This window comes from Canis aureus, chromosome 13 (assembly GCF_053574225.1).
Source record: "Canis aureus isolate CA01 chromosome 13, VMU_Caureus_v.1.0, whole genome shotgun sequence".
In the NCBI taxonomy this organism is placed as follows: domain Eukaryota; kingdom Metazoa; phylum Chordata; class Mammalia; order Carnivora; family Canidae; genus Canis; species Canis aureus.
The window spans coordinates 24,985,428-25,012,640 of record NC_135623.1 but is presented as its reverse complement, the minus strand read 5'-3'; the positions used below and the strand labels follow the sequence as shown (position 1 = coordinate 25,012,640).

General features: G+C 43.3%; 2 protein-coding genes across 14 annotated transcripts in view; one reads left to right on the top strand and one right to left on the bottom strand.

The window, feature by feature from the left end:
- The window catches only part of SUPT16H (SPT16 homolog, facilitates chromatin remodeling subunit), a 42,086-nt gene extending 16,952 nt beyond the window's left edge, over window positions 1–25,134 (top strand). The window contains exons 3-26 of the mRNA XM_077845511.1: window positions 270–440; window positions 1,649–1,801; window positions 2,361–2,507; window positions 3,406–3,557; window positions 4,901–5,073; window positions 7,176–7,266; window positions 8,648–8,721; window positions 8,858–8,970; window positions 9,912–9,977; window positions 10,094–10,189; window positions 10,296–10,411; window positions 10,503–10,656; window positions 11,107–11,234; window positions 11,730–11,865; window positions 11,955–12,081; window positions 12,341–12,459; window positions 13,131–13,256; window positions 13,550–13,662; window positions 14,154–14,229; window positions 14,773–14,942; window positions 22,080–22,209; window positions 22,847–22,976; window positions 23,121–23,198; window positions 23,809–25,134. Of these exons, the coding sequence (XP_077701637.1) occupies window positions 270–440; window positions 1,649–1,801; window positions 2,361–2,507; window positions 3,406–3,557; window positions 4,901–5,073; window positions 7,176–7,266; window positions 8,648–8,721; window positions 8,858–8,970; window positions 9,912–9,977; window positions 10,094–10,189; window positions 10,296–10,411; window positions 10,503–10,656; window positions 11,107–11,234; window positions 11,730–11,865; window positions 11,955–12,081; window positions 12,341–12,459; window positions 13,131–13,256; window positions 13,550–13,662; window positions 14,154–14,229; window positions 14,773–14,942; window positions 22,080–22,209; window positions 22,847–22,976; window positions 23,121–23,198; window positions 23,809–23,954 (2,985 nt within the window). The 3' untranslated portion in view covers window positions 23,955–25,134. The remainder of the gene's footprint in view (window positions 1–269; window positions 441–1,648; window positions 1,802–2,360; window positions 2,508–3,405; window positions 3,558–4,900; window positions 5,074–7,175; window positions 7,267–8,647; window positions 8,722–8,857; window positions 8,971–9,911; window positions 9,978–10,093; window positions 10,190–10,295; window positions 10,412–10,502; window positions 10,657–11,106; window positions 11,235–11,729; window positions 11,866–11,954; window positions 12,082–12,340; window positions 12,460–13,130; window positions 13,257–13,549; window positions 13,663–14,153; window positions 14,230–14,772; window positions 14,943–22,079; window positions 22,210–22,846; window positions 22,977–23,120; window positions 23,199–23,808) is intronic.
- Window positions 1–27,213, bottom strand: part of LOC144282188 (X-linked retinitis pigmentosa GTPase regulator-interacting protein 1-like) — a 78,553-nt gene that overhangs the window by 14,707 nt on the left and 36,633 nt on the right. For 8 of the 13 annotated variants that reach the window (XM_077845520.1, XM_077845515.1, XM_077845516.1 and 5 more), the window contains one exon: window positions 24,030–25,406. In XM_077845520.1, coding sequence (XP_077701646.1) covers window positions 25,210–25,406 — 197 coding nt within the window. In that variant the 3' untranslated portion in view covers window positions 24,030–25,209. Of the gene's footprint in view, window positions 1–2,184; window positions 5,084–5,189; window positions 5,363–10,176; window positions 10,287–24,029; window positions 25,407–27,213 lie in introns of those variants that run through there. The other 5 variants (XR_013350521.1, XR_013350522.1, XR_013350524.1 and 2 more) reach the window with 3 other exon arrangements.

The window sequence follows — 27,213 nt, the reverse complement described above, 5'->3', positions numbered from 1 at the left end:
TGAGAGAGAGAGAGAGAGAGGCAGAGACAGAGACATAGGTAGAGAGAGAAGCAGGCTCCCTGCAGGGAACCTGATGTGGGACTTGATCCTAGGACCTCGAGATCACACCCTAAGCCAAAGGCAGGTGCTCAACCACTGAGCCTCCCATGTGCCCCCACATCTACATTATTTTGAAGTTCATTCCAGATATTTTATAAATATTTCTGAATAAGTATATATTGCTTTTTTTTTTAATTTGTAAATACTGTTACCGTTATTGTCTCCTATAGACATGGCTCTTTGGTTATGAACTAACTGATACTATCATGGTCTTCTGTGATGACAAAATCATCTTTATGGCCAGCAAGAAGAAAGTGGAGTTTTTAAAACAGATTGCCAACACTAAGGGCAATGAGAATGCTAACGGAGCCCCTGCGATCACACTGCTGATAAGGGAAAAGGTCAGAACTAATAATGTATCAAAAAAGAAAAAAAAAGAATGTATCATAAATGTGAAAGAATGTTTAAAAGTGATGAACAGAAATGCCCTCTAGGAATTTAAAAGGATACAGGGGATGATTTTAGCTGACTGTGGTTGTAATTTGTCACATCTTTGTTGTGTTTGTTAGAAAAAAAGTTCAATAACCCTGTCCTGCAGCAAAACATACAGGCTGTGATAGTCTGTTGAACATTCACTTTATCTGTGCATTATTGAGAATACTGTCCACTTGTTTTCATCTTAGTTCCTTCATCAGAATAACTTTATTATAATTTTTTTAAGTAGTCTCTACCTCTAACATATGGCTGGAACTCAAACCCCTGAGATTAAGAGTCATATGCTCTGTTGCCCTAGCCAGCCAGGCGCCCCTACAGTAAATAACTTTAAATATCTTTTTTTTTGTTTTAAGATTTTATTTATTCATGAGAGACACAGAGACGTAGGCAGAAGGAGAAGCAGGCTTCCCAAAGGGAGCCCGATGTGGGACTCCATCCCAAAGCTACAGGATCATGCCCTGAGCTGAAGACATACGCTCAACTGCTGAGCCACCCAGGAGTCCCAACTTTAAATATCCTTAAGAAAACTGAGCTTTACCTCATTTTCAGTTTTTATCACATGTGATTTTTTTTTTTAAGATGTATTTGAGGGAGAGTGCATGTGAGTGTGTTGTGTGGATGTGCAATGTAAGGGAGATTCAGAGGAGGGAGGTGTGCTGGCACCAGGGAGGGAGGAGAGTCTTAAGCAGACTCCAGGCTGAGTGCAGAGCCTGACACGGGGCTCAGTCTCATGACCCAGAAAGCATGGCCTGAGCTGAGACGGACGCTTAACCTACTGTGCCACCCAGGCACCCCACATGTGATCTTTCTGTCGTCCTTTCTGTCTGATATTTTTTCTCAGAATATTGTTCACCTGTATGAATGTTTTAGCTGTTCCTGAAGAAAAAGAATAGTAGGTCAACTTATGTGGCACTTCAGTATGTAAAAATATCCAAAGAAATTTTGTGTTAACTTTTAGTGTGTTATAGTCTACTCCAAGGAAGTAGATGGGGCATAAGGAGAGAATTTATTCTTTCTATGGTTCCAAATATTCATCTCTTCCTGTTACTAGTATAACATAGATATCTAGTTCTAAAACTAATTAACAAACCCCTTTTTTTCTTTGTGGCAATAGAATGAAAGCAATAAGAGCAGCTTTGACAAAATGATTGAAGCCATTAAAGAAAGCAAGAATGGCAAGAAGATTGGAGTGTTCAGCAAAGACAAATTCCCTGGAGAGTTTATGAAGAACTGGAATGACTGCCTCAACAAAGAGGGCTTTGACAAAGTAAGAATACTCTGGGAAACCAGCAAATTGAGAGTTGAGAAGACAAAAGTGTGGCAGGCTTCCATAACAGATAGTGTAAAGTATTTGTTTGGGGGAAACTGTGTATTCCTTCACATTTCCATTTTTCATTCTGCTTGGCTGAGCCAGTAAGCCAATTTGACTTTTCAGTCAGGGATGAGGCATTGGGAAGATAGTTCTGCTATTTCAGGGGGAAACAGAAAAATCTCTTATCCAGAAAGTGTCTGTGTATATACATATTTTCTCCCTGCTGTCCTGCCTCTCTTCCTTGTTCATAATACAAAATCCTCTAGAGAAGAAGGTTTACATTTCAATGATTCATTAGTTTAATATCTGTTAGAATACACACCATGACCCAGTGCAGAGCTATTTAAAATGTTTATTCAATCCAAGAAAATCGTGTTTCACTATTCTATAAACTACTGATGAATAGTATGTTAAATAACCAGGTATCTTCACTGATGACAGTCAAATTGGGAGAGAGGCATTCTTTAGCAGTTCTGTACCGGCACATTGGCAACTCTTACCGCTTTGACTGCAGATAGATATCAGTGCAGTTGTGGCCTATACCATTGCTGTAAAGGAGGACGGGGAGCTGAACCTAATGAAGAAAGCAGCCAGCATCACCTCTGAGGTCTTCAACAAATTCTTCAAGGAAAGAGTCATGGAAATAGTTGATGCGGATGAGGTAAATGGAAGGGGAAAGTCTTCACTGTTGGAATGAAGCAGAAGTCAGTCCCTGCCATGCAGGGCTTTTTGGTGCATGTTCAGCTTCCTTTGAAATTAGGCATTTGACACATACATTGGTGGTGTATAATTGTGCCAGCTCTTTCTTTTGTTTGTTGTTTTTTTAGATGTCTGGATTCATTTGAGAGAGAGAGAGAGCACCCTCATGTACCTGCTTGCATTGGGGGAGGGGCAGAGCGCGCGCGCGCGAGAGAGAGAGAGAGAGAGAGAGAGAGAGAGAGAGAGAATTTCCAGCCACTTCCCTGCTGAGCAGGGAGCCTGTTGCAGGGCTTGATCTCATGACCTGAGACATGACCTGAGCTAAAACCAAGAGTTGACCAAACTCAACTGATTAAGCCACCCAGTGCCCCGTCAGTTGTCTTTCAAAGTAACTATAAACCTGCACTGTAGTTTCTTGAGGTTATTCAGTATTTTTATTTGACAATTCCTTGAGTAGTTGTGAATTTCACACATGCTCAAAATCTGCTTTGCAGGTATACCACTGTATTATCTGACATGTAAACTGTTTCGTAATACTTTTATAACATCCTGATATCAGGATATATGTTGTCTTCTTTTTTGTTTGTTTGTTTTAAAGATTTTATTTATTTATTCATGAGAGACACAGAGAAAGAGAGAAGCAGAGACAGGCAGAGGGAGAAGCAGGCTCCCTGCAGGGAGCCCAGTGTGAGACTCGATCCCGGGTCTCCAGGATCACACCCTGGGCTGAAGGCAGGTGCTAAACCCCTGAGCCACCCAGGAATCCCATATATGTTGTCTTCAAACAATAATGTCCAAAACCCTTTGCCAGTGTCTGATGAATATTATAAATATTGTGTTATTTCTGGGCATACTTACAGAAAGTTCGACACAGCAAACTGGCTGAGTCTGTGGAAAAGGCCATTGAAGAGAAAAAATACCTGGCCGGGGCAGACCCTTCTACTGTGGAAATGTGTTACCCTCCTATCATTCAGAGTGGTGGCAACTATAATCTCAAGTTCAGTGTGGTGAGGTAAGTATGAGAACTTCAAAATATGGGGCACCTGGGGGGCTCAGTCGATTATGTGTCTGCCTTTGGCTCAGGTCATGATCCCAGGCTCCTGGGATCGAGTCCCTCATCAGGCTCCCTACTCAGCAGGGAGTCTGCTTCTCCCTTTGCCCCTCCCCCCATGCTTCTGCACTCTCTCTCTCTCTCAAATAAAATCTTAGGGACTGCCTATGTCTCTGCCTCTCTCTCTCTCTCTCTCTCTCTCTCTCTGTGTGACTATCATAAATAAATAAAAAATTTTTTTAAAAATTAAAAAAAAATAAAATCTTAGGGAAAAAAAGAACTTCAAAATGTAACAACAACCAGAGCATTTCAACTGTTAGCGTATTTTTTTTCTTGGACTCATTCTGTAATTCAGAAAAGTGGGAAGAGATACAATAACCATTAGTTTACCTTCTCCATTATCTTCTTATATTATTCTATGCTTTTTTTTTTTTTTTTTTTTAAGATTTTGTCTTTAATCTCTACACCCAGTGTGGGGCTCAAACTCACAACCGAGAGATCAAGAGTTGCCCGCTCTACTGACTGAGCCAGCCAGATGCCCCTGCTTATTTCTGTTTTATTTCACATTGGTACTGGTTTCTTACTTTAGCATTTATTTGATTTGGCTTTTCCAGATGATTAAAAATACCAAGAAAAAAATGTAAAACGTGTTGAGAAAACCCATTAAAATATTATTAGATATGCCATAATTTTATTCTTTTGATTTTTAAAAAATATTGTAGAGAATGCTGTTTTTCTTGGTTAGGCTGAAGGGACTAATGCATAACGAATGCCACAGTTTGTAGGGTGGGTAAGTGATGACTTACCCCCGCACTGCCAAACCATAATGAACAGAATTTAGTATATTGTTTGTCTACTTAAGATACCACAGCAGCTTTGCACTAAATGTTTATCCTATGAGATTTGGTCCGTAACTTTACTCCCTTATAAGCTGGTTTGTTATTTAGAAAAAGAGTTTAGGGGATCCCTGGGTGGCGCAGCGGTTTGGTGCCTGCCTTTGGCCCAGGGCGCGATCCTGGAGACCCGGGATCGAGTCCCACGTCGGGCTCCCGGTGCATGGAGCCTGCTTCTCCCTCTGCCTGTGTCTCTGCCCCTCTCTCTCTCTCTCTCTCTCTCTCTCTCTGTGACTATCATAAATAAATAAAAATTTTTAAAAAATATATTTTAAAAAAAAGAGTTTAGGTCCTTCTGCTTCAGCTTTGGGATGGAGCAGGGAAAGGTGGTGATTACAGATGTCATATATCCGTGATACTAAGGACTTTACTGGTTTGTGTAATGAAATGCTTTCTTCCTTTGGTCTTTAGTGACAAAAATCACATGCATTTTGGGGCCATCACTTGTGCCATGGGTATTCGCTTCAAATCTTACTGCTCCAACCTTGTTCGCACTTTGATGGTTGACCCTTCTCAGGAAGTCCAAGAAAATTACAACTTTTTGCTCCAACTTCAAGAGGAACTGCTGAAGGAATTAAGACATGGTGAGGTGCCCTAGAAAAGAAGGTTTGGAAATGATGTAACATAAATGTTTCTAGTGTTTATGTGCATTTCTTTCCCTGAGGCTCTTGTACTAAAAATAGAATCAGATTTTACTAACCTTGAATCATCCTAGCATTTCATTCTTCAGTCATCTTTTAGTCATGCATAGTTAACTGTGGTTTTACATTGGTGTTTACAAAAAACTTCTGTGACTAGTTAGGCCTCTTTGTCCAGATCTTCATAAAATACCATGGCCTAATTTTCTTTAGAAGGTTATAAGAACTGGGATCTCTGGCAATAGAATGTGTATGGTTAATTCTGCATCAACTGGATACAAGGAATCACATAGTGTAAGAGCAGAACTGGTAGCAATTTTGCCAAGCAGGCAATTACCTACCTCAAAAGGCGGCAAAGTGCTTGACACCACACCTCTTTGGTCTTGAAACTCAACACTTCCAGTTGGCTAAATGGGACTTTATGTGTTATACCTTTAAGCCACTACAGTCTGTAAGCCCACCCATGTTCCCTTTGTTTCTGGGAAACATTCCTCGTGATCTCAAGTCAATCTTGAGAAATCCTATTGGAAGTGATAGTCACAGGTAGCTTAGTGAGGATTAAGACCTCTTTGAGAGATCCCTGGGTGGCACAGCAGTTTGGCGCCTGCCTTTGGCCCCAGAGTGCGGTCCTGGAGACCCGGGATCGAATCCCACGTTGGGCTCCCGGTGCATGGAGCCTGCTTCTCCCTCTGCCTGGGGTCTCTGCCTCTCTCTCTGTGTGTGACTATCATAAATAAATAAAAATTAAAAAAAAAAAAAAAAAAAAAGACCTCTTTGAAGGTACCACAGGGAGCTCAGCGGTTTAGCACCGCCTTCAGCCCAGGGTGTGATCCTGGAGTCCCCGGGATTGAGTGCCACGTCAGGATCCCTGCAGGGAGCCTGCTTCTCCCTCTGCCTGTCTCTGCCTCTCTCTCTCTCTCTCTCTCTCTCTCTCATGAATTAATAAGTAAAATCCTAAATTAAAAAAAAAAATAGACCTTTGAGGCCACCATATCTAAACTATTCTGACTTGACATGTCTGTTCCTATCCTAGATCATGAAAAATTAAGGCCAGAGTCCTTTCACTAGTAATTTACCCATTCAGGTCCTACCTTTCTTTTTCTCAAAATGTATGATAACTTTATTGTCATATGTCATACCACTTCTCAGATTTTAAATTATTTCACTGAGACTACCTAGCGTCCTATAGTTCTGAGTCAGTGTGTCTCAAGCAGTATAATTAAATGACTAGGTGAATTGTTTTTAAAAACACAAATTTTAAAAATTAAAAATGCAAATTTCTAAGCCCTACCACTGCTGGAGCTGTATTTTTTCTTTTTAAAGGTTTTTATTTTGGGGCACCTGGGTGGTGCAGTCATTTAAGCGTCCACCTCTTGGTTTCAGCTCAGGTCATGATCTCAGGGTCATAAGATCAATCCCTGCATTGGGCTCCGCATTCAGCCCGGAGTGTGCTTAACCTTTTCCCTCTCTCTCCCCTCCCTGTGCTCTTGCTTGCATGTGTACGCACGCGTGTTCTCTCTCTCTCTGTCTCAAGTAAATCTTTAAAAGTTTTTACTTATATATTTTTAGAAAGAGCACATGTGTGCACATGTGGGAAGGGCAGGTGGGGAGGGAGACGGACAAGGAGAATTGGAGCACTACCTGGGGCCTGATCCTCTGACCCCAAGATCGTGAACTAAGCCGAAATCAAGAATCAGATGCTCACTCCACTGAGCCACTCAGGTGCCCCACAGCTGAATTTCTTGTTTCACACTTTGAGAAATTCTGCTTTTAGGGAACAGGTAAGAAAATGTTGACTAAGAGCTAGTTTGGGACGCTTGGGTGGCTCAGCGATTGAGTGGCTGCCATCGGCCCAGGGCATGATTCTGGGGTCCCGGGATCAAGTCCTTCCCCTGCAGGGAGCCTGCTTCTCCCTCTGCCTGTGTCTCTGCCTCTCTCTGTGTCTCTCATGAAGAAATAAATAAAATCTTTAAAAAAAAAAAAAAAAGATTTGATTTGGTTTTATTTTTTCTGAAAGATACTCTCTTTCCTTCCTGTCTTGTCATTAGGTGTGAAGATATGTGACGTGTATAATGCTGTCATGGACGTGGTTAAAAAGCAGAAGCCAGAGCTGCTGAACAAAATTACCAAAAATCTAGGGTAAGATGTGATGATGTACTGTCACTCAAACCATTTTCATGACTGGCGTGGTCAAGCTGAATTGGATTGATTCTAGATTGATTCGCCCAACATGTATGGGCTTTTATTTCTGTTAAAGGTTTTCTGTATTTATTGAACACAAGCAGGGGGAGCAGCAGGTGGAGGGAGGGGGAGAAGCAGGCTCCCTGCTGCGCAAGAAGCCTTATGTGGGGCTCGGTCTTGGGACCCCGGGACTGTGTCCTGAGTTGAGGGAAAGATGCTCAACCCACTGAGCCTCCCGGGCCCTGTGTATGGACTACTAAATACTGAACTTACATGCCAGGCATGCAGTGTTATCAGAGAATGTAAGAGAGATTTCATTTCTGCTCCCAGGGATGGGGAGTAGATTTTCCAGACCAATATAGTGGATCCTAATAGATGTTCTAGGCTTAAACTACTTGTGTTGGGACACATTATGGACTAGGTTTCCCCTCCCAGAATACCGCAGCTCACTTTGTAAACAAAACGAAATACTCGGAAATGTCTTACTACTTAACCTTTTTTTTCCATTTTTATTTAATTCAACATTTCTCAAATATATTTGACCATTAAACACCCACAAATACTTAAGAACATCTTACAGAACCAAAGACATTTTGGGAACAGTGGCTCTGGCTCTGGACAGTTTCCTTAGATGGAAAGTAGTTTGGGATAGTTTCTTTCTGGATTTCTCCCGTGGACAAGAGGAAGTCTATCAACCTGTACCACGTCTTGGCCCAGATGACTTCATGAATCCTAGTTATCAGTATTCCGCTAACAATCACCCTGCTTGATCCGCTTATTACAGGCTTGGTAGTGTACCCATTAACAGTCTGCCACGGTTTTTTTTTTTTTTTTTTTTTTAAGATTTTATTTATTCACGAGAGACAGAGAGAGAGGCAGAGACACAGAGGGAGAAGCAGGCTCCATGCAGGGAGCCCGACATGGGACTCGATCCCGGGACTCCAGGACCAGGCCCTGAGCCAAAGGCAGCACTAAGGCACTGTGCCACCCAGGCTGCCCCAGTCTGCCACAATTTTTATAGGAAGACTCTTAACTTGATTTCATGGTACAATATTAAATTCAACTCTGTGTGAGTAAGCTGAAATGGGGGCTTGATGTAAGAAATGTTAACACGAGGTACTTAATTTTAGGAGAGTCTTTTCAACTTCTTGTTAGTCCGGAGACTATCCCGGAATCCTGTTTTCCTTAACTGACTAAAGAGCAGAGACCTTTACTTGCCGGCCTTATCCCAAAAGTTGAAATAGAATTCATCATACGGGACCCACATTAGAGATATTGTAGCCAAAAAAAGAGAGAGATTGTAGCCTGTTGTCGCAGTTTCTCTTCATTTCTTTTTTAGGTTCGGAATGGGAATTGAATTCCGTGAAGGCTCTTTAGTAATTAATAGTAAAAATCAGTACAAACTGAAAAAAGGTGAGTTTTACAGACATGCAGTAGGTTAATCCTTTTTTGAAAAATTTTCTGTAGCTTTATGTCCCCCTTTTCTGTGTAAAATCTACCGTTCTCCATTCTCCCACAGTCAGAGACTAATTCCTGTTCGCTGTTGTAGGGATGGTTTTCAGCATCAATTTGGGATTCTCAGATCTGACTAACAAGGAAGGGAAGAAACCAGAAGAGAAAACCTATGCTCTCTTCATTGGTGACACAGTGCTTGTGGATGAGGTGGGTATTGCTGCTTCGGCATTGGAGTGCACGTGAACTGACATTTGAAGTATGTTTTGTACGCTGTGGGGTTTTTATCTTGAAACTGTTTGCTAAATGCTGGCTGAAGGGAGAGGTCTGTGACAGTGACCTAATAAAGCCAGGAATAGAGGTCGTCCAAGCACGGGGAATGAAATAAACCAAACCGTTCACCACCTTGTGGCTTAAACCTTGATAATGATAATATTGGGAACTGATTCTTCTTTTTTGCTTTTTTTTTTTAATAATGGCTTTATGGAGTTATGTATATACCACACGATTCACCCACTGTGAAAGTGTCTAATTTAGTGATTTTTAGTATAATCACAGTTTTGCGGCCATCATCACAATCTAATTTTAGAACATTTTTATCACTTAAGAAACCCTATATGCTAGCTGTCATTTCCCATTTTTCTCCCAAGCCCCCCAAATCTAGGCAATGACCAACCCACTTTCTAAGGATATGCGTGTTCTAGGCCTTTGTGGCCTTTTGTAACTGGTTTTTTTTTTTTTTTCACTTAGAACTGATTCTAAATGTTAAAGCAAATACTTCTGTATTCTTATTATGTAAGGACATTTATGCAGTAATTCAATGAATTATAATACTCTACGAAGCAGATACTCTACCCTCAGATAAAGAAACTGGGACACAGAACAGTAGCAGTAAGTAGCCAGATGTCAGCACTACGAAGTGATTAAGCCAGGTCTCCAATCCAGCCTGTATTCTTAGTCGTTATCTCAGTGTTGCCTCCCAAGTTTTAGTTCCTCATGAGGTTGGGAGGATAAAATCTGTATGTATTCATTGTCCAAGATTTTAGTACCTAGAAGTTTCAAAGCATTGCCTCCCTACGTACTAGGCTAGAAAGTGAAAGTGCCTCATTTAAATACTCTTATAAATGTCTGGCTTCTTGTTTTTATTCCAGGATGGCCCAGCTACTGTTCTTACTTCTGTGAAGAAGAAAGTGAAGAATGTGGGGATTTTCCTGAAGGTAGGAAAAAGAAAAATAAATGGTGTGGGAAGTTTGGAACTGTGAAAAGGCTAAAATCATATGGGCTAAGCAGATTAAAACCAGGATTTCTGAGTCTGACTTTTTTCCCTCTGTAGAATGAGGATGAAGAGGAGGAGGAGGAAGAGAAAGATGAAGCCGAGGACCTGTTGGGGAGAGGTTCTCGGGCAGCATTACTTACGGAAAGAACACGAGTGAGTTTACTATTTCAGTCTCCAGTGACGACCGCCTGTCCTGTGGTCCGTCTGGAGCACTTTTGTAGGGATGGCAGTTCGCTGACTTGGCTTTGCCCTTCTCCAGAATGAGATGACCGCAGAAGAGAAACGAAGAGCGCATCAAAAGGAACTGGCAGCTCAGCTCAACGAGGAAGCGAAGAGGCGATTGACCGAACAGAAAGGAGAACAACAGATTCAGAAGTAAGGGTCGGCATCGGGCCACAAGTTTGTTGTGGACTTGTGTGTCATTGGTAGAAATTTCTCAAAAAAAATGTTTCTATTCCCACTCCAGAGCTCGCAAATCTAACGTGTCCTATAAAAACCCATCTTTGATGCCTAAGGAGCCGCATATTCGGGAAATGAAGATCTATATTGACAAGAAATACGAAACTGTGATAATGCCCGTGTTTGGTATCGCGACCCCCTTTCACATTGCCACAATCAAGGTATGAATGCTGCGTCGGGTTCCGGCTGGACTACTGCTCGAGCCGGGAATTGTGCTCTCTGCAGATTCTTGCTCCCACTGCACCGGCTCTCGCCAACTCTGCCCCTCTCACTTTACAGGGTCCCCCTCTCCTTACCTCCTGCCCTCACTCTCCTTCCTTTCCAGTTTTCACTTTGTTAGAAAGTTCAGTGATCTATTCTAGAAACACCATTTGCATTGTGCATTTTTTAAAATGTTGTTGGACTTGTGGCTCCAGGTACTCTGAGAAGTCTGGTTCTTCTGGTCATATAAAAAAAAAATAAGCTACAGACAATTCGATCTAGATCAAGGGTTACAGGTTAGGGTTATCAGCCAGCTTTTAACTCTCATCTTTAGTGTCTCCATAACTACCAATCTTTTATTTGGAGAGAAACCTGTTTATTTTGTTAATGCTTTTCTTTTCTTTGAGCAGAATATAAGCATGTCCGTGGAAGGAGATTATACTTACTTGCGAATCAACTTCTATTGCCCAGGCAGTGCTCTGGGCAGGAATGAGGGCAACATCTTTCCTAACCCAGAAGCCACTTTTGTCAAGGAAATGTGAGTTCCAGGAAAACAACCATCCCCAAATCCCTGCTGGTTGGAATGGTACTCTCAGAAACATATCCATGTGCTGTGTCCTCCCTCAGTGGCACCTGTTTAGGATCATCCTGCTAGCCGTGTACTGTTCTAAGGATGGAACCCAGTTTGGAGTCCTCATGAAAATATGTTAAACTGATAACATGTATTTTGCAATAGAATCATAAATAAGGAAATGTGTGCCTCATTGGAGTCCTTCCCTTCATGGGATGGGATGGAATAATTGGCTATGCCAGATGTGAAAACTAAGTGTGATTTTCCACCCAATAGATTAGGCATTTATAAGATTCTCTCTTTAAGAGAGAAGAGAGATGTTTTTCAGCTTTGCAGACAGTGTCGCCATTCACTGGTACCTTTTTCTCCTGAAAGCTACTAAGTCAGTTAAAAATAGAGTAAAGAGTGCAAGTTACTTGGCCTGATGATGTAACATAAATTGTGGCTTCCCCTTTCTAACAGTACATACCGAGCTTCAAATATGAAGGCACCTGGAGAACAGACAGTACCAGCCTTGAACCTCCAGAATGCTTTCAGAATTATAAAAGAAGTACAGAAGCGTTATAAGACCCGGGAAGCAGAAGAGAAGGAGAAGGAGGTGAGCCTGGACACCCAACAGGGTGTGTGTGGGTTTGGGAGATACCACAAAGCTGCATGAGGGCTCACATTCATTCTCATTCTTCTTAGGGCATTGTGAAACAAGACTCCCTGGTCATCAATCTCAACCGGAGTAATCCCAAACTGAAAGATCTATACATTCGCCCAAACATTGCCCAAAAGAGGATGCAGGGTTCACTGGAGGCCCATGTCAATGGTACGGATGATCTTTCATGGGTCTGGGCTTTGTCTCTGGGGCACATTTGTAGGAATGACCTATCAGATAATACAGTATGTTAGAGAAACGCTGGGAGGAATGTGCTTATTACATTGCTCTATGTGCACAAGGAAAGGAAAGCTGTATAGATTTTGGCATTTTCTCTAAACCCTGTTCAAACCAGCCAGAAAAGCAGTGTCTTCTGGCCTCCCCTCATGACGCTGCTTGATGCTTAGCAGTGTCAATCCTTTGTCCTCAGGCTTCCGCTTCACATCTGTTCGAGGAGACAAAGTGGATATCCTGTACAATAACATCAAGCATGCTTTGTTCCAGCCGTGTGATGGAGAAATGATCATTGTCTTGCACTTTCACCTCAAGGTAGGCCTGTCTGCTTACTAGCTATCGGATCTTGGGCAAGATCTTCCTGTCACCCTCTTTCCTTTAAAATCCTGATGAGGGCAGCCCAGGTGGCTCAGCAGTTTAGCGCCGCCTTTGGCACAGGGCCTGATCCTGGAGACTCGGAATCAAGTCCATGTCAGGCTCCCTGTATGGGGCCTGCTTCTTCCTCTGCCTGTGTCTCTGCCTCTCTCTCTCTCTCTCATGAATAAATAAAATATTTTAAAAATAAAAAAACAAAACAAAATCATGATGTACCTGTTACAGAAGATTATTAAGAGGACCGAATAAGATCATGTTTATGAAGTCCACAGTGTCTAAAATCTAGAAGGTGCTAAGCGTGTATCTTCCTTTGGTGTGATATCTAATGACCACTGAAACCTAAGGTTTCCTCCAAATTCCTGTTTCTGAAATAGAAAAATGTGGCGTTGGATGCAGTTTATTGCCAGCATCATCTCTAAAGTCCATCCTAACAAATAGTACTTTTAAAGTTCGTACAGTCTCACGTTATTTGTGATGATACCAGGGATGGTTTCACCATCTTTACATAACGGATGCAGTTTCCAGCATAGATGTTGTTTCCATGGTGTTTATTGTCATTACCTGCCCCTGTGGGGTTTCTGACTTCTCTCCTCTCTGCTCTGCACCCCCAGAATGCCATCATGTTTGGGAAGAAGCGGCACACGGACGTGCAGTTCTACACAGAAGTGGGGGAGATCACCACGGACTTGGGCAAACATCAGCACATGCATGACCGAGATGACCTCTATGCAGAGCAGGTCTGTGAGGTTTCGTATTTTATTTGCAGGGTATTGAGGTGGCTCGTGGTTCAGATCGGAGTTCGGTCATGGTATTTTATGAGCAACCCCTGAATCTTCCTGCAGCACCCCACAGGCGTGTATGTGAATGGTCCAGGCAGGGGCTCGTGGGCTACATGTCTGTTGCGGTGTGGCTGTGTGATCAATGGTGCGGTATCTAGGAAAGCATCTGTGTCGGCAGCATGGGTGTGAGAATTCGGATGTACTGTTAACAGATAATGGCTATGGTTGATTAGTATTTTTTTCTTCCACAGATGGAACGAGAAATGAGGCACAAACTGAAAACAGCCTTTAAAAATTTCATTGAGAAAGTAGAGGCTCTAACTAAAGAGGAACTGGAATTTGAAGTGCCTTTTAGGGACTTGGGGTAACAGATCTCTTTTTGGCCTAATGTGTTGTCTCCCTATTAGAAAAGTTAGTTGGGATCCCTGGGTGGCTCAGCGGTTAAGCGCCTGCCTTCAGCCCAGGGTGTGATCCTGGAGTCCCAGGATCGAGTCCCATGTCGGGCTCTGTGCATGGAGCCTGCTTCTTCCTCTGCCTGTGTGTCTGCCTCTCTCGCTCTCTCTGTGTCTCTCATGAATAAATAAATAAAAATCTTTAAAAAGAAAAGTTAGTTATTCTTCCTTTATAATAACACAACATAACAGATTATGCCCTTCTTTCTTTCTTTGAAGACCTCTGAGACATCCGTTCCCCTTGAACATTTTTAGGGCTGGGGGGATTCCCTGTAAATGAGGCTCCAGTGAGTGTGCTGGACCTGGGTTTAGAAGGGAAAAGGAAAGAAGTGTGTTGTTGGCGGCAAGTTTCTTTTGCACTGGGCCCGACCTTATGTGCATCTCTTCTCTTACTCTTTTTCAGATTTAATGGAGCTCCTTACAGGAGTACTTGCCTCCTTCAGCCCACTAGTAGTGCGCTGGTAAACGCTACAGAGTGGGTGAGTATTTTTTTAATCTCCTTTTAGGAAGAAAATTGTTAGAGAAAAGAAAGCAGAAGGATAGGTGTTTTGAAAACTATCATCATTTCTGATGATTTTCATTTTTGATAGTTACTTTTGGGGAAGGGTCAGAGGGAGAGCAAGAATTAAGCAGGCTCCACACCCAGTGCAAAGGCCCGATGCCAGGCTCGATCTCACAACCCCGAGGTCCTGACCTGAGCCGAAATCAAGTCGGAGGGTTGCTTAACTCATTTGAACCCCCCAGGTACCTCGATAGTTACTTTTCTTAGGCATACCTTATTGAATAGATGATTCTTCAAAGGTCTCTTTAAATAATTTTTTGAAGAATTTATAGTTTCCTTAAATTTTTTCTCCTGAGGAAAGATTTTGATCTCACAAATCCTTTTACTGGCGCTTCTCAGTACATTGTATTGCTTTTAGTCTTTCCCAAAAAACAGGAGTGATTTTTGGATTCTGGCACAATTTGAAAATGCTAGTGCTTTCGGGGATTTATGTGGTAGTGATCCAGTTTCTCCCTGACAGCCACCTTTTGTGGTGACCTTGGATGAAGTGGAGCTGATTCACTTCGAGCGGGTTCAGTTTCACCTGAAGAACTTTGATATGGTGATAGTGTACAAGGACTACAGCAAGAAAGTCACGATGATCAACGCCATTCCTGTAGCCTCCCTAGACCCCATCAAGGAATGGTTGAAGTAAGTAAATCAGCCAGCAGTCTCCCACTTACTCCAAGAGCCCTGGTTTACAGAATGTAAGTGTGGTGTGTTGTATATAAAACCTGCTGGTGTGCTTAAGAGTGAGACTGCCTTTGGGTTGAGTTATAGCCCAGGACTTAAAAATTTGGGATCTATTGGATTAAGAGTTAACTTTTTTCTGAAATTCCAACAGTAGTTGATGGATATTTACACACACACACAGTCTTAAGATCTTTTTTTCAATTCTACTTGAGAGGGGTATAAAAAATCTAAACACATATAATAGTTTAGTTATAAAAAGGGGGGCATATTTCGGCATATTTCTTACTAGTTCTCTTATTTTTACTGAAAGATGAGATAGAAATTCTTTTTATTTTGGTCCTTGACATCCATATATACACATTTCAGCTCAAAGGATTTTTCAGTGGAAGTAGCAGAACTCCATATCCGGAAGATGTTATTTCCTAGGTGTAAAGGGTGAGCTTGGGTAGTCATGAGTATAGTTTGCTCTGCCCTCCACCCCCAACCCCCCAATTACCTGTGACAGGGAAGTTCTGTAAGTGTAAACCTCCTCTTATGAAGTGGGTTGAGAGAATGTAGAAATAAATTAGTAGTAGAAAAAAAAAAAAGAAATTAGAAGAAAGATACAAATTTATGGTTTCCCTGAGGATTTTCCTGTGAAACATGTAGGTAGGTGATGTAATGTCACAGACATTATGTGTAAATGCATATATGACTTTAAAAAAACAAGTTTTTTTAAGTAAGAAGGAAAACTTACATGTAATAAAATTTGCCAATTTAAGTTCTGATTTGAGGAGTTCTAACAAATGTAACACAGTCTGGAATCTACCATCATAATCAGGATAATATGTCTTCACTCCTAAAAGTTCCTTTATAGTCATTCTCCTTCCTATAGGCTTATCCCTGGTTTCTATCACTGTACTGCTTGCTTCTAGAATTTCACACAAAATGGAAGCCTACAGTATGTCACCTTTTGTATCTTGCATCCTTCACTTAACTCAGTGCTTTGGAAATTTGTTCAAGTTGCTGAGTGCATCACCGCTGTTCGTTCTGGGGAGCATGCTGGAGCATGGAAACTCCACGCTTCATTACACACAGGTCTTTAAAGTGTAAATCTATGTTTTCATTTCTTGGGTAGATGACCTAAGTGTGGCACTCCTGGGTCATATGACTTGTTTTTAAGTCTCTGTGTTCATCTTTGCAAGAAACTATCAAATCACTTTCCAGAAAACCTGGAAAAACCTGCAATGTGTGAGAATTGTTGCCGTGCATCTGAATCAACACTTGCTTCTGTTGACCATTAGAGTAGGTGTGCAGTGCTAGTCCCGTCGTGGCTTCAGTTTGTATTTCCGTGACGACCCATGATGTTGATGTTGAACATCTTTTCATATGCTTATGTGTCATCCCGTGTCTTGAGAGGGAGTAACTTTGAATTTTTTGCCCGTGTTAAGTTAAAAAGGAGATTGCTTGTCTGAGTCATAAGAATTCTTTAGACTGGTTAGGGACACGTGGGTGGTTAAGTGTTTGACTCTTGATTTCACCTCCGGTCGTGATGTCAGGGTCATGAGATTGAGCCTCGCGTCGGGCTCCAGTTTCAGCTTGTAGTCTACTTGAGATCTTCTCTCTGCCTCTCCCCCCTCGTGTACTCACTCTATCTCTAAAATAAATAAAATCTTTCCAAAAATTAAATTTAAGGCAGTCCTAGTGGCTCAGCGGTTTAGCGCCGCTTTCAGCCCAGGGCGTGATCCTGGAGACCCGGGATCGAGTCCCATGTCAGGCTCCTGCATGGATCCTGCTTCTCCCTCTGCCTGTGTCTCTGCCTCTCTATGTCTCTCATGCATAAATAAAATCTTTTAAAAGAAATTAAATTTTAAAAAGTCTTTAGACTAGATGTAAATCCTTAAATATAGGTTTTGTATGTTTTCTTCTTTTAAAAAAAAAAAAAAGATTATTTCTTTTAGAGAGAGCTTGAGCCTAGGAGTGAGAGAGACAGGATTTTTTTTTTTTTTAATCATCCACGCTCACACACACACAGGCAGGGAGCGTTGCAGCAGGTGGAGGGAGAAGCAGGCTCCCCGATGAGCAAGGAGCTTGATGTGGGACTCGATCCCAGGACGCCAGGATCATGACCTGAGCCAAAGGCAGATGAGTGAGCCACCCAGGTGCCCTGAAAGAGAATCCTTAAGCAGACTCTGCTGAGCACAGAACCCAGTGCAGGGCTCAAGATCATGACTTGAGCTGAAATCAAGAGGTGCATCTACGGCCATACCACCCTGAATGCACTCGATCTCGTCTGAAATCAAGAGGCTCCCCTTGTATATGTTTTTTCAGTGGTTGTTTCTTCTTCTTCTTTCTTCTTTCTTCTTTCTTCTTTCTTCTTTCTTCTTCTTTCTTCTTCTTTCTTCTTCTTTCTTCTTCTTTCTTCTTCTTTCTTCTTCTTTCTTCTTCTTCTTCTTCTTCTTCTTCTTCTTTCTTCTTCTTCTTCTTCTTCTTCTTTTCTTCTTCTTCTTCTTTTCTTTTTTTTTAGATTTTATTTATTCATCAGAGAGAGAGGCAGAGACCCAGGCAGAGGAAGAAATAGGCTCCATGCAGGGAGCCCGATGTGGGACTCAATCCCGGGTCCCCAGGATCACGCCCTGGGCTGAAGGCGGTGCTAAACCGCTGAGCCACCCGGACTGCCCTTTTCAGTGGTTTCTATGCCTCTTCATTTCCTTGAGTGTCTTTTAAAGACTAAATGTGTAAAATTCTCATGAACTTTGTTAGATCTACTCTTTCTTTTGTAGTTTGTGCTTTTTACATCTCATCTATTAAATTGAGTAACCCAAAATCATCAACATTTTCTGTTTTTTCCTAGAGTTTTACAGGTTCAGGTCTCATATTTAGGTCTGTGATCCATTTGGAGCTAATTTTTTACTGTAGCATAGGGTCAAGGCTCATACTTTGCCTACATATAGCTGATTATTCTAGTGTCATTGGTGACAGGATTATCCCCTAGTTACTGAATAATCTTGGCATATTTTTTTAAAAAAGAAATCAACCATGTAGGAGAGGGTCTATTTCTGGATGGTGTTCTGTTGCATTGGCACCTGTGTGTCCTTGTACTGCTGTCAAAATTACTGTAGCTTTATAGTAATTCTTGAAATCAGGTGGTGTAACTCCAATTTCATTCCTTTTCACAATTGGTTATATTGCATTGGCTATTCTCTGTAAATTCTAGAATCATCTTGTGTCTTTCAACAAACTGGTCTTTTTAATTTACCATTTTAGTATTTGTATAATTTATATAATGGTGTTCCCTTTACTCCTAATATTGATCATTTGTTTTATCTTTTTTTTGGTCAGTCTGCCTAGAGGTTTAACTTTATTCATTTTTTTTCATCATTATGAAATGTCCTTCCTTATCCCTGATAGCAGTCCTTGTTTCAAAATCTACTTGATGTGTTTCATTACTGTGGACTTCTAGCTTTATTTTGGTTAGTGTTTGTATAACATGTCTTTTTTCTGTCCTTCAAACTTTGTTTAGAATGGCTTCCTTGGAGACATTTATTTGAGTCTCACTTGTTTTAATCTATTCTTTTCATTGGATTGGTGAAAACAGACCATTTACATTTATTTATTGTTAACTATCAGTATGGTTGGGTTCAAATCTATCACCTTGCTCTTCGTTTTCTTACCTGTTCTTTGTTGCTTTTTTCTTCTGTTTATGCCACCTTTCGGATTAATTTTATGATTGTATATGAAGTATGAAGGTGTTTTGGGGGGCGTTGGTTTTGGTTGGTTGTTTTTAATTCATGAAAGACAGATAGAGAGAGAGAGAGATTGGCAGAGACACAGGCAGAGGGTAAAAGCAGGCTCCATGCAGGGAGCCTGATGCGGGACTCAATCCCCGGACTCCAGGATCAGGCCCTGGGCTGAAGGCGGCGCTAAACTGCTGAGCCACCCAGGGATTCCCGGAATTTTTTTTTTTTTTTTTAGTAGTCTCCACACCCAGTATGGGGCTCAAACTCATGACCCCAAGATTAAGAGTTGCATGCGCTCCTCTGAGCCAGCCAGCCACATGCCCCTGGGCAGTTATCTCTTAATTGACAAAATTGCAGAAAGTGTTTTGGATATTTACTCATGTATTTACCATTCCTGGTGCTCTTCATTCCATTGTGTGGTTCTGACCTTTTATCTGCTTTTTCTTTGCCTCATAAATCTCCTTCTTTAGTATTTGAGGGGCAGGTTTTCTGGTGACACATTCTCTCAGCTTTTTTCTTGAAAGATTTCCCTTTCATTTCAGAAAGATGTTTTTTGCTGCATGTAGAATTGTAAGCTGACGGTCTTTTTTAATATTTATAAGATACTGCTTCACCGTCTTCCAGCTTACTGGGTTTCTGCTCAGGTATCTGCTCTTGTTCTTTGTACCTCTTTACAGGTCTTTTCTCCTCAGGATATTTTATTTTCTATTTGTATCATTGGTTTTTAGCAATTTGTTAGATGCTTTGCTGTGTTTTGTTTGGTATGTTTGTTTTTAATAATTATTCTGCTTAGCATGCATTGGGCTCCTCAGATCTGCTGGGTATGTGGTTTTCATCACATTGAGAAATGTTTTGGCCATTTTTCTTCTAATATTTTTGCTTAGTTCCCCCTCCCCCCTTTTTTTCCCTGAGACTAATTACATGTATTTCATTTCTTTTTTTTTTTTTTTTACAAATTTATTTATTTTTTTTAATTTTTTATTTTATTTTATTTTTTTTTATTTATTTATGATAGTCACACACACAGAGAGAGAGAGAGAGTCAGAGACACAGGCAGAGAGAGAAGCAGGATCCATGCACCGGGAGCCTGACGTGGGATTCGATCCAGGGTCTCCAGGATCGCGCCCTGGGCCAAAGGCAGGCGCTAAACCGCTGCGCCACCCAGGGATCCCTATGTATTTCATTTCTTCACTTTTCAACATCTTCCAGTTTCTTCCTTCTTGAACATATGGAGCATATTTATTATAGTTCTTTCAACAACATTATCTGATACTTGCATCCACCATCTTTGTATTTTCTGGGTCTGTTTCTATTGGTTTTTCTTCTGCCTTTTTTTTTTTTTTTTTTTTTTTTAAGATTTTATTTATTTATTCATGAGAGAGAGGTAGAGAGAGGCAGAGACACAGGCAGAGGGAGAAGCAGGCTCCACGCAGGGAGCCTGACGTGGGATTCGATCCCGGGTCTTCAGGATCAGGCCCTGGGCTGAAGGCAGCGCTAAACCGCTGAGCCACCTGGGCTACCCTTCTTCTGCCTTTTTGCATGTCTGGTGATTTGTGATCAACTGCCAAACATTGTAACTACACATTTTTGGATGCTAGGTTTTTTTTTTAGTTTTTTTTCTAGATTTCATTCTAGATATAATTAAGGGACTTGGATACCACTTGATTTTCCAAACTTGTCTAGGATTTACCCCACTGCTGAGGCAGTACTCTTTTGAGGACTCTTGATTCCCTGTGTGTTACAAGGTCTTTCTACTGAGGCTGGTAGGAACAGGAACTATTTCCAGCTTAGTGTGAGGTCTGGGAATTGTCTGGCCTACTGTTTTCCAATGCTGCTTTGCCCACCTCTCCTGAGCTTCCTCTCATGCGTGTGCAGATACGTTCTCGGCCTACAATTGGCGGGGATCCCTCTGCATATTTCCAGAACATTTCCTATTACTGTCTCTCCTCTAGTACTCTCTGCTTCACAAATTCTAGCTATTTCAGCCTCCTCAAATCCTTCTCTGTCTCTCAGGTTCTGATTGGGTTCCCTTCCCTTCATAGCAGCCTGGGAACCACCTCCAGGCAGAGAACTTGAGGAGTCATAAAACAACCCCGGTTGTTTCCTTCTTTAGGGGACTATAATCCTGTGCTGCTTTTTATCCAATGTTTTGTGGGTTTAAGATATTTATTTGAGAGAGAGCAAGTACGAGCGGGGTTGGAGAGAAAAGCAGACTCCCCACTGAACAGGGAGCCCCATGGCGGGGGGTTCGATCCCAGGACCCCGGGATCATGACCTGAACCAAAGGCAGATGCTTAACTGACTGAGCTACACAGGGCCCCCTTTATCCAGTGTTTATTTTATTTGTTTTTTTTTTTAAAGATTTTATTTATTCATGATAGTCACAGAGAGGGGGGGGGCGGGCAGAGACACAGGCAGAGAGAGAAGCAGGCTCCATGCACCGGAAGCCCGACGTGGGATTCGATCCCGGGTCTCCAGGATTGCGCCCTGGGCCAAAGGCAGGCGCCAAACCGCTGCGCCACCCAGGGATCCCCTTTATCCAGTGTTTAAAAGCTGTTTCATAACTTGGTTTTTTGTGTTTTTGTTTTTTAAATGAAAAGGTGTATCTAGTTCTTGTTTTTCCACCAGGGCTAGAGGCAGAGGTTACAGTGTGTATGATGTAGTGCTTGTCCTGGACTTCCAGCAGTGGTTACATATTTCTTGTGATCCTCACTATTGTCATGTCTTTGGTTGTCTTTTCCTTCCCACCCACTTCAATTGATTTGAACTCTTTTCAACAGAAGTACATAACAGAAAGTCATTTGAACATCTTAATACAGGGCACTTTAGGTACTAAACAAACAAAAACCTTATCTCTCCTTTCAAATAGACCTTGCGTCAAATAAGTAATACATAAGAAATCAGTAGGAGATTGGGGAGAGAAAGCTAGGGCCAGTTCCTAATTCTGAACTGCAGCGGTGTGAATGATCCAGAGCTGAAAAGTAAGAATTAGAGAGGTGCTTATAAGTTGAAACTACTTGCAAATAAGAGTGGAGTCAGAGAGGGGAAAGTGCAGGGGAAAAAGAGAAAGGCTTAAAGGAGGAACAGGGAAATTGATGCTTAAGAAAGAAAACGATACAACAAGGAGACGAGCTTTGTTTGAGGGCCAAAGCTTGCTTCAGTTGGAATGCCGCTCTGTCCCGGGGGCTGCTGTCCCAGAGACCGGTTACCAGCTGTTGGGGGCTATCCTGGTGGCATAATGCAAAGTATGTCTGCTCTCCTGTATTTCGGGAAAGGTTATCTCCTCTTCAGACATGCTTATGAGAAGATGACACAGTAACGTTCGCAGAAAGCACAGAGGATGATTTTGACTTCATAATAATATCCTCTCTCTCAGTTCCTGTGACCTAAAGTACACGGAAGGAGTGCAGTCCCTCAACTGGACTAAAATCATGAAGACCATTGTCGACGACCCCGAGGGCTTCTTCGAACAAGGTGGCTGGTCTTTCCTAGAGCCTGAGGGTGAGGTGCGTGAGTGTGGGGTTTCTTTTCTGGTCACAGTGGTGCCCGTTACTATGTGGGCAGCTAGGAAATGCCAGGGAAGTAACACATGAGGGAGCAGGCCACTTACCATGTTGTGTCTCCAGGTTAGTTTCGCGGGTAGAAGGGAATTGATTGGGGCCTGGCGGCCAGTCACACGGTTTTGAAATCGCAGAATTGTTCTGTCTTACACTTGGGGAAAATACTTCAGAGCACTTTACCTTTTTGTTGTTGTTGTTGTTTTTAAGTATAATTAGCGTACAGCATAATACCAGTTTCAGGTGTAACTTTAGGGCATTTTGCAAAATTTGTTTTCTAAGAAATGTTTCTTCCACTTCTGCATAATGCATTATTACCAAGAGTGTTTCTAATGTTAATTTTCGTGGGTAGGAAGGATGAAGTGAATCTTTAAGAAATATGAATTTGAAAATTACTAGTGAAGTGCAATTACTAGATAAATATCTATTAGTCCTTTTGTGGTCAGTTGGGGTTTTGGGGTTTTATGTTTTTCATGTAAAATAGAAATAATGCTGGTGTGCTAAGTGGGTTGAATTAATTCATTAAGTTAATCAAGTGAATGTCAAAAAAAGAACCCAGTAAATAGTATGCTTTCTGACTCACCAGGGGAGTGATGCTGAGGAAGGGGATTCAGAGTCTGAAATTGAAGATGAGACTTTTAATCCTTCAGAGGATGATTATGAAGAGGAGGAGGAGGACAGTGATGAAGATTATTCATCAGAAGCCGAAGAATCAGGTTTGTCTTTATAGGGAAAATTTTTCATGACTTTTTTTTTTTTTTCATGACTTTTTAATCTAATGTCATTTCTGGAAACCCATAAAGAAGGGAAGAATTTTGGCATTGCACTTCCATCTAATGACCTACTTAATTTTATTCTAGACTATTCCAAGGAATCCTTGGGCAGTGAAGAAGAGAGTGGAAAGGATTGGGATGAACTGGAGGAAGAAGCCCGAAAAGGTAAATTGTGTGTTGTTAGTTTTCAGGCACAGATTTCTAACAGATTTTAGTATTTTGATATGTTATTTGCCTAATTAGAATAACAAATGAACACTATAAAAATTCCTGTGGAGCTATAGCTCCGACTTTAGCAGATGAGCTCTGGAACGCATGCATAGCCTCCCAGGTGGCGTGACTAGCTGATGCTTTCTTCATGTGGGCTGTGCTGATAGCCACATAGTCTGGGAAGGCTCTAGAATTAGGCTGTGAGTTTCCAAATCTAAGTCCTGTCTGGGCTTCTTCTGGGTTAGGGTTGTTTTTGTACTATTAGTTTAATGACGGAAACCAAACGCCAGATCAAAGATGAAAGGGAAATACCTACTGGATCCTAAGCATTGGGATCACCTCATTGAATCATGAAATAATTTTCCATCGTATGAATACGTAAACCGAGGCTTGGCCAGGTTAAGTATGTGCCCAAGATCATACAATTAAGAAGCGTTGGAGATTTGAAAGATTAAAACCTAAGTTTGACTCCAGGGTGCGCTGCCTGTCGTAGTTCTGCTATCACGTGCTACCAGTATCACAGCTAACCTGTCGCTAACTAGCAATGCCTCGTTCTCCTGCTTAGCGGACCGAGAAAGTCGTTACGAGGAAGAAGAAGAACAGAGTCGAAGTATGAGCCGGAAGAGGAAGGCATCTGTGCACAGTTCAGGCCGTGGCTCTAACCGTGGTTCCAGACACAGCTCTGCACCCCCCAAGAAAAAGAGGAAGTAACTTGTGAACTTTGGTCCACAGCTCCATTCTTTATCCAGCCAACCCCTACAAATTTTACATGACATAGAAACTGTATTTTCCTTTTTTTTTTTTTTTTTCCTTTTGAAGTTTTGCCATTTGAGTCTATGGGTTTAGGGGGCCATTTGTGTGGACCAATCTACTCGGGGAATTCCAGGCCCACCAGGACACGTGCCAGTGGCCCCATCCAGATGGCGAGGGAGGAGGTGTTCTTGAAGAAGGGCAGAGGCTTCCGCTGTTAATAAATACCGTTCATTCCTCTCTCTTCCTGCCACCTTCTGCCGGGACATCAACGGCTTCGGACATCTTATTCTTTGATGTCTCAAAGCTGTGTTTCCAAGACACTGGTACCGGGTGACCCCTGACCACCTGTACCATGGTTCTGGACCAGCAGATTCGACCCTCCATCCCACCCTACCTGCCATGACCTTCCTCACCTCTCTTTACGCTCCATCTTTGCAGTGCTCAAGAGAAGGTTCCTGGGATCGGCTAGTAGCCGTGACAAAGCGTACAACCTGAGCTAGTGAGGCAGATCGGGCTGGTACCTCCGCCCGAGTTTTCCTGCTTTTTGTGCCTCACGCAGATAGAGGTGCCTCTGCTGCCCTGGAAGACCTGGGACGCAGCGGCCTGCCTGCCCAGCGTCCACCTCCTCACGGACCCACACATGGTTTAGGGGCAGAAGCAGAACTACCACTGTGTGTTTCCCGGTGTGTCCGAGGAAAAATGGTTGTGCCTCCCGCCGCTTCTAGGGGCCCTAGCAGGAGCTCAGGAAGCCTGGGTAGCTCTGGGAGGGGCAGGCCAGCCCTGGGCCTGGGATGCCCCGGAGAGAGAAGAGAAGAGGAAGGGATGCCGGGCTGCAGCACAGCCCCTCGTCACTGCTGCTCCTTATTTTTACTTGTCTTGCCTTGTCCTGTATTTATCACAGTTTCTGTTGAACAGCTTTTAAGTATTTGGGGAGTTTCTCTCGCCGTCCTCCCCTCCTGGTTCTCTGCCCCCACCTGTCCCGCTGCAGTCCCTTCCGTGTTCTGTGACTTTAAGAGAGGAGGGGGGGAGGGGTCTCGGATTTTATTTGTTCGTTTGTTTTTTTCTCCTTAGCAGTAGGACTTGATATTTTCAATTTTGGAAGAACTAAAAAGATAAATAAACTGTGGTTTTTTTTGTTGGTGTTTTGTTTTTGTAAATTCACCTTTTGTGACCGTTCTTGGGCGGCTCCTGAGAGCAGGCCTGCTTCGCGGGGTCACGGGGTCGCGGGGTCGCTGGGCTGCGGGAGAGTACCCTGGCGGCAGGGCTGCTGCTTCCGGACGGCTCCCTCGGCTCCCTCGGCTCCCTCGGCTCCCAGCGGCCGCATTTCGGCGCACACAGCCCGCAGGGCCGCGGCCGCGCGCACACCCACCTTCAGCCTCCCGATGGGGGCGCGCTCCGCGGGGCTCAAGACTGCGGGAGAGGAAAGGGGCGCTGGTCAGTCAGGCCACGGCTCCTCGGGCGGCTCCCGGGGCTGGGCTGGGCGCGCCCGCAGGACACGATTTTTTGTTTTAAAACGTGAATCTGGGGACGCCGTGGCTCATGCGTGGCTCATGCGTGGCTCATGCGTGGCTCATGCGTGGCTCATGCGGCCCAGCGGTCAGGCTCTGCTTTCCCCGTCGGGCGTGACGGGCTCCCGCGGGGGGCCTGCTGCTCCCTCTGCTGCTCTCTGGGTCTCTCAGGAATAACTACATAAAATCTTTTTAAAAAATAACAAAAAATAAAAAGCGAATCTGTATAGATAAATAAGCCCGGGCCAGGTCACAAAGGGCCCTGTTTGTCTTCTAAGGAATCTGGTTTTAACGGAAGCCCAGAAGTGGGGATTCATATTTGGGTTCCAGAAAAGCAGCCATTACTAGGAGCCTCTACAGCGCGCTGTGAAGCAGCTGAGGGGCGGGAGGGAAGGTCGGGGTTCGGCACTTGAAGAAGAAAAGTACTGAAACGTGATTACCGTTGGCAGTTAGGAGTAGGTTGGAGTCCAGGGCGAGCATTGTCATTTGGAGAACCGGGGGTGGGTCAGGGGACACGAGGTGCAGAGAGGGTCCAGCTTTATGTACTAAGGGAACACAGGGACTGTTGGTCCACTGTAAGTCTAGATTTTATTAAGAATCTGGGCTGGAAACCTAGATTTGAGATCATTTTTAGACCACAATTAAAATCCTGGGAGTGGGATGCCTCGGGGCTCAACAGTTGAGCGTCTGCATTTGGCTCAGGGCGGGACCCTGGGGTCCCGAGATCAAATCCCACACCAGGCTCCCTGCATGGAGCCAGCTTCTCCCTCTGCCTGTCTCCCTGCCTCTCTCTCTCTCATGAATAAGTAAATAAAATCTTAAAAAAAAAAAACACTTGATTGTAGCTGAAGCACTGCACGGACTTGAGCAAGTAGTTCAAGGAGCTGAGTCTGAGAGAGAAGGTAGCTGCGGGCTAGAAAGCAGGCTCTGGGTTTTCAAATCAGACCAACAAAATTTAAAGCCTGAGTGGAGAGAAGGGGCAGCCACAATCAGGAAGTTACTACAAGTGTCTCTCTTGATGATCAAAAAAATCAAAAGAATTGAAGCCTCATTGGCTTTAGAAATGTTGAGGTCCTGACTAGAGAAGGCTTGAGGGGATCCCTGCACAGTGCGAAGGGCCGGCGTCCAGGGAGCAGAGCTGGGGAAGGCGGAGGAGGGCAGCCCCGGGACCCCTGGGGGGCAGCCGCTGGGGGCAGCCCCCCAGCCTACGGAGCCTCGCGGGGAGGTGAGGGGGAGACCCCAGCGAGCACAGAACGGCCCGCCCGCCGGCATTCCAGTGCTAAGGTTTCCGAAGCCCGCCAATCTTGCAGCAAATAATGTTAAAAATGGGCCTCGGAAGAATGTGGTGGTCAGACTTTGTGCAGAAGCACAGTAGCAGGTGGAAATGGGGCGGAAGTGAGAGGATGCAGCCACTTCTGGAGCAGGGCCGGTAAGCTCTGGGAACCAAAACGAACTTGGCAACAAATCCCAAGGGGGCAGGAGAGTCGGCGTCTGTGGGAGAGATGGGCAAGGCCGCGCCTTACAGGAGGCGCACGGGCCGCCTTTACAGACCTCACATCCTGAAGAGCCGTCAGGGATTCTGATCTCTACATATATGGCTCTCCAAAATCCCCGTCAGGGATTCTGATCTCTACATATATGGCTCTCCAAAATCCCCGTTTCAGACACTGCAGAGTCCTAAAAGCCTGCACCCCGGGTGCCCGGCTGCC